Raw genomic sequence first — 6777 nt, 5'->3', positions numbered from 1 at the left:
AAAATGTTATCTGTGGTTATCTTTGAATGGTGGAATAATAGGTGATTTAAAGATAATTTAAGCATATCTGCATTTTATAATTTTCTACAATGTATATGAATTATCTTTGCAAAAAATATTTGAAACAAATGACAAAGAGTCAACTATTAGTCTACTAACTAACCACTGCTATTTGAAGAGTTAGTGTGATGGACAATTTTTTAATTAAATGGGTTGTACTTAGAAAGAGGAAGAACAAAAGAAGGAGTCTCCATGGTAGTTCAACTCAGGACACAAAAGATGGTTTAAAAAATAAACACAACCATTGAGTTAGTATTAAAAATATCGCATTTTAACATTTCTGAGTATTAAATGAAAATAACATTTGTTAACAGAAGACACCTAATAAATGTTGGATTCTTAAACTGAATGACTTCGCCAAATAAAAATGACAAATGTAACTATGTGCAATTATTTTATCACAAACAAGTATAAATTATTTCACAGGCCCTTTTCAAGATAGTATTTCATTCTTAAGACAACAGTTCTTTAACCATTAGCAAGATTGCTTTCAAAGTACTTTAAGGCACTAAAGTAGATACATACATACCATATTTTCAACACATTGAAACATAATGAAAAATATTCAGAATGAGAGAAGTGTATAAAATAAATAAGATCACTTTTATAACCTGGATAATGCATAGTAATTTAACCAATAAATTAGAATCTGTAAAGTTAGAAGTGTATTTCTATGTATCAGCCCTAACAGTGATTTTCAAGAAACTGGTGATGATTTTGAAACAACTGCTTAGGTCAAATTATATTCCACACCAAGATGCTTATTTTCCAGTTTGCGTTCCCTTGCCAAATTCAGTTTATGTTTTCTAAACACGTTTTGAGTATTCTACACATTTAATTAACAACTTTACAATTTTAAACTTTCAGATAAAAAGCTTTATCAGATGACTCTCATTTTTTAAAAAAACTCTGAGAATATTATTCACATTAGTGAAAGTTTTCAGTTACAAAAATGAATATTATTGCTGGTGACAGGTCTTTCTGTATAGGAACTTCTCACTGGGGTGTAGTCTACATGTACACACAAGAAAACCTCCAATGTGTCTTCTGATTAAATAATTATAAACTGGAAAACCCACAAAGGAGGCTTTTCTTTAGGTACAAGACAAATATTTCCAATGAGAGATCCCCTTATAGAAATATATGGAGAATCACATGATTGTAGTTATACAAATGAAAATTATAAAATACTTCATGCTAGGCCTGTATGAAACATTTTCTTACAGATTCTTGCAAATATATTAATAATCATCTTATGTTGTTTTATATCTGAAAGAGACATTCATCGAGCTTACCAGCCCCTTATTATTTTTGTTTCACTGGAGAGGGCTCTACCACTGCTGTAAATATTACTGACATTATTTATTTTCTATTATATATCTGTTCGTTTCTGAGAGCAAATGACAAAAGGAAAAGGTTTTCCTTTGTCCTCCATCTCTTCCTTATAAAAAGCCCTCTACCATGTAGAGAAGGCTGGGAGCTAGAAAAGAAAGCATTCTTACAGTGGTCTTCAAACAGAAGATATATCTTACAAAACAGGTCATCTGGATATGTATTTCCTTTTTGTTATTCCTGAGCTTTTAATAAAAACTTCACGTAAATGTTCTAGCTTGTCTCAGCTGTGCTTATAGAAAATAAAAGTATAGGATTATGTCATGATTAGTTCCACGTTAAAAGGGAATAGTCTAAGAACAAACTGTGGGGGACGAAGAGAAAACTTAAAGGTCTAGCAGCCCCATTTCAATGCAGTCTTCCACTGTCATGGTGAAGCATGCAGGTTTTATTTTCTGAGGATGGAAGCTTGGTGTAGGATTTCTCCAAGACTGGTTCTTCTGCTACATATCTAAGAATCACTTGAGAATAAAAATGTGGGGATCTGGCACTCGTCCCAGATACAATGAATCAGAATGTGTGTGGTAGGTGGCAGGAATAGGCATTTCGAAAAGCTTCCCAAGTGATTCTTACACTAAGGCTTGAGAATAATTGCAGACCATTGCTTTGTAAGAGTGGCTCTTTCAGGGGAGTCTGTAAGGTCAAAACTATTTTCATGATCGTACTAAGAAGTTGTTTTGTTCATTTTCTCATGAATATACAGTAGCATTTACTAGCGGCTACATGATGTGCGATATCACAACAGATGGAAGCAGATATGAGAGTCCGTCTGTCTTCTTTAAATCAGACAGGAAAGATAATTACAAAAAAAGGAATACAATGCCACGGCCCTCACTAAATCTTTTTATGTTTTGGAAAATAGACTTTTTTTTTCATAAAAATGTTCACATTAATGTGTTTATTTTTTTAAATGAGTCTTTTATAACTTCATTTTTAATATAACATATATATCATCCACATAAACAAAAGGTCTTGAGACCAAAAAGTTTGAGAACTGCTCTTTCCCCATCGTCCACTGCCCTACATCACCGCTGACAGGCACGGCTTAGTTCCTTGGCCTAATAAATGTATATTTCACTTGAAATAGAATTCAATAGAACATTTGCGGAAAAAGCTTCCTAAACTTATTTTTGGGTAAGGGCATTTACTCTGACAGTGAAATATTGAAGTCTAATCAGTTTTAAAGTCTAAGAAACAAAGCATGTTTTCCTTGGTGACATCATAATGCAATAAATAATCCTTTCATGTATACACAGGTTGGTTCTAATGTACGGAATAGAAAACCATACTTTACATGATGTATTTTAAAAATATTAATTAGCGATGTGACAACACAATATTAGATTCTAAATAGTCGCAAATGAATGGCTTATTCCAAATATTAGCCAAGAACAAATCCCTAATTTTTTAAAGAAAATACAATAGGTGATGACTGGGGTTCCTGGAGAGAAAATAATTTTTTAAAAATTACACTTCTCAAAAATGTAGAAATGTGGACAGGCAGATTAATACTGAAATTATACGAAACTATAGAATTTTATTCTGAAATGAAAATATGTCTTAGATACTGTTGACAAATTAATATTTGAGACTATCTTGCCTTTAGGGAATGCAAAATGAGAACACTGAGCTTTAGGCATAGCTGTGGTAAAACAATTCCTTCCAGCCTTTTGATTGTGTCTGAGGTATAAAATAATTACATTGATGCTTATAACCTGCTATGCATAATTTTTCTTTAACATACTGCTGTTTAAAAATTCTGAGACAGCTAACATTTAAATAAATGACTGCTGTTTTGGAATGGTGTTTACATGAATGATGCTGTGAACATATTTGCTAATTTATACCATATTAAGATTTAAATGACACAGCTATTTAATATATCTTATGTTGAATAATTGGTATTTGAAAATAAGTGTATTTTTCTGAGTAGTCTTTTGGAAAAAGTGCATTGAATATAGTTTCCAGTCATAGTTTACTTTCCTAACTTGTACTTATTTAAAAATCTTCTCATCCGGAGGGAGTTCAATAGTATTCAGGCCAAAAGTCCAGTGAATCTGACTTTTCCTTTCCCCCATTTTGGTTTGCATGTCCACTTACAACCATCGTTTCTCTGCAAACTTTCCATTAGTGTTTCAAACATCAGTGTTAGGAAAGTTCTCTAAAAGGTTCAGTGGTTTTTTGGAGTCTCTGAATGATTACAGCATTCTGTAAATCTGCTTCTTCCAATGTTAGGGTTTCATCTAGCAACCTGAGCACAGGAAGCGCTGTTGCCAGAGAAAAGGGAGGACTTCTTTGAGATCCTTGGTATTTTTCGATGAAGTCTTTGATGTGGCTTATCCTGTAAAACAGCACAAACTATTAATATTTTGAATTAGCTAATTTAAAGTAATAACTTGTAAAGACATCTGGCTGTGTTAATACATACAGTAGTCAAATTATAATGATAGAAACATTTGGGCTATTTTTTTAAAGGTTGACCCTTGGTGATGGTAAAGAATCACTATTAATTATCTTGGGTGTGCCAAGGGTATTATGGTTACACTTTTAAAGAGCACTTATCATTTAGAGACACATACTGAAATATTTACACATGTAACTACATGTATATGAAGCCTGGGATTTGCTTAAAAATAGTTGAGTGGGAATTCAGTGATGGATCATTATCTTCTCTTTGCTTTTGTATATATCTCAAAGTTTCTATAATAGAAAGTTTATATGTCTGCATATCTAGCTCTGAATGGATCAGAAATGATCCAAGTAGTAATCCTAGACACAGGTTTCTCTTAAATTCCAGGTCATGCTGTACTTCAAACCCAATTAGGAAAATTCTTAGAGCAGATAGAATTTAAGTTAGTATAATGAACACTATGTAATAGAATCATTGCAATCTTGAAGGTAGCTCAAAGTTATGTTCACCTAAGTAAATGTGTATGTATTTAGAGAGGGAAAGCGTGTAGGCAGTTCATCAAATCTAAGATGTCACTGATTTTAAGACACATCATATTATGTTTTATTAAAAAAAAAATCCAGATTATGACAAGATATTTTCTTTACACTTAGAATTTTTATTTTATATTTATTGAAAGCACTTTTAATGTCACACAAACATTTGTCAAATCACTCATGTGTTTCCATAATATAAGTAGAATAAAATGGTTAAGTCATCCCTAATACTCGAACATTAGTCAGACTCGGATCCTTTGAGTCACTTTTGATTTGGTCATTAATGTACGTGTTTTTCCAAATTATACCCACTCTCTGTATCACCAGGTGTGTTGGTGATATACAATTTCTTTAGAAAAGTGCTCCACTACTGTCTCTGGGATGTTTTTCCTTCAGCTGACAAATTCTGTATACTTTGAGGCAGATACTAACGCAAAGAAAATTGTGACCATAATTGCCATATGGTCAACAAGGAACTATGGGATGCATCCCCATTTCACAGTTGCTAACATGTAAAATAATGTTCAACTCAGAAATAATGAACTATGGCATATTACGAAAGACAAAATTCTCCCATTCAATCAATTCACTAAAATTTACTAATTGCCACTGTATTAAACCTGTGTGGGTTACCAAAAGCAACTAGGGCATGGGCCCATGTATTTATTTGGGTACCAAAAACTGGATAACTAAAGGCTAAAGCTTATGGCAAAGATTATAAAGATAAAAAGACAACAGTAAAGATTAAACGAACTGTGCAGTAAAAATTAAAAAAGATATACTGTGATCTCTATGATCACATTGAGATAATAACGAAATGCAAATCTTAAAAGCTGTAAAAGGATAAAAAATAACAAATACCTGTTAAGCTTAAAAGGAGGCAAGAATAAAAAGACATGGGGTAAAGAGAAAACAAAGAGCAAGATGGCAGCCTTAAATCCAACTAGTTCAGGATACTATATACTATTGTTGTAAAAAGTGCAATAAACATTCCAACTTAAAAACAAAGCCTGATTAATCATCACTTAATAAATACTGTTGGCTAATCAAAGTTTTTAAATGCTTCAATCACTCAGGAAAATAAAAAAATCTAGGTGACTATCTGTTATTGGAAATGTCGGAAGTGTTTTTCTAGACAAAGAAGTTGAGATTAAATATTGTATTTCCCTAAGAAGAAACAAACTTGGACAGGAATAACAAATCCTCTCTTCCATTTTCCACATGTTCAGTTTGCCCTCCTTTTATTTAAGGGAATTTAGATCACAGACTATTCCAGCACTCCATTTTAAACATATGCTTCTTCTATTATTATGATAGTCAGTTCTGTAATTCTAGCTGTCTGTGGTGGTTTTGACATGTAGAAATAATGTAAGTGATGTGCCTCGAAGAGAGCCAAACATATAGAAAGCCCTCAATCGATGATAGCTAAAAACAAAACAAAAACACAAAACAGGAACCAAAAAAGACTGTTAGCCGAGCCTACATATAAAACTACGTTCAAACCACTATTTACAAGAAATACCTTTAAAAAAACATACATAGATAAATACGTAGATAAGTTAAAATTAAAAGGAAGGAGAAAGATAGGCCATGCAAGCACAAATCCTAAGGAAGCTGATGTGACTATATTAACATCAGGCAAAGTAAATTTCAACAAAAAATTATCAGGGATTAAAAGAGACATTTCTTTTAGTACTAAAAAGGTCAGAAAAAGACAATTCTCTTTGTACAAACCTAATTATATAGCTTTAACAAATATAAGGTAAATGTTGACAGAAAGAAAGGAAAAATAGGCAAATTCACAATCATAGCTGGAGATTTTAGTACAACTCTCTAGGTAACAGCTAAAATAAGCATTTTTTAAAAAAGCAATAATTTAATTTATTATAAAGTAAGAGTAATTAAGACAATGTGGAGTTGGCAAAAGGAAAGATAGACAGACCAATCAAACAAAATGGAAAATCCAGAACAGACCATCTGATTTACAAAAAGATGCCACAGCCACTGGGTCAAGAAAGGATAGTCTTTTCCACAAACCATGCAATAAATAGGACTTGGCCATGTGACTTGCTCTGACCAATGGGGTGTTAGTACTGTGATACAAGTAACTGCTTGCTTATTGGGACCAGCCCTCTTGTGCCTCTGCCCTTACTATGAGAACAAGGGCAGGTAATTTGTCATTCAAGATGGATGAGAGACACAAGGTGTGCAACTAAACTCACGGACCTACAGCTCAAATCAGAGGTCCCTGAGATGACCTGCAGACGTATGAATGAGCCCAGCTGAGATCAGCAAAGCCACACCAGCTGACACATAAGAAAGAAAGACTTAGTATTCTATGCCATGAGATTTTTGTGACTGTTTACTGAGACATGCTGA

At 32.9% G+C, this 6777-nt stretch overlaps 1 protein-coding gene across 1 annotated transcript in view; it reads right to left on the bottom strand.

The window, feature by feature from the left end:
* Window positions 1-309: 309 nt before the first annotated feature.
* UBXN2A (UBX domain protein 2A) overlaps window positions 310-6777 on the bottom strand; it is a 30513-nt gene continuing 24045 nt past the window's right edge. The window contains exon 7 of the mRNA XM_019712771.2: window positions 310-3793. Within this exon, the coding sequence (XP_019568330.2) occupies window positions 3601-3793 (193 nt within the window). The 3' untranslated portion in view covers window positions 310-3600. The remainder of the gene's footprint in view (window positions 3794-6777) is intronic.

Source organism: Rhinolophus sinicus, linkage group LG05 (genome assembly GCF_036562045.2).
Source record: "Rhinolophus sinicus isolate RSC01 linkage group LG05, ASM3656204v1, whole genome shotgun sequence".
In the NCBI taxonomy this organism is placed as follows: domain Eukaryota; kingdom Metazoa; phylum Chordata; class Mammalia; order Chiroptera; family Rhinolophidae; genus Rhinolophus; species Rhinolophus sinicus.
The sequence above is the reverse complement of the archived record's forward strand: the minus strand, read 5'-3'. Positions and strand labels throughout refer to the sequence as shown.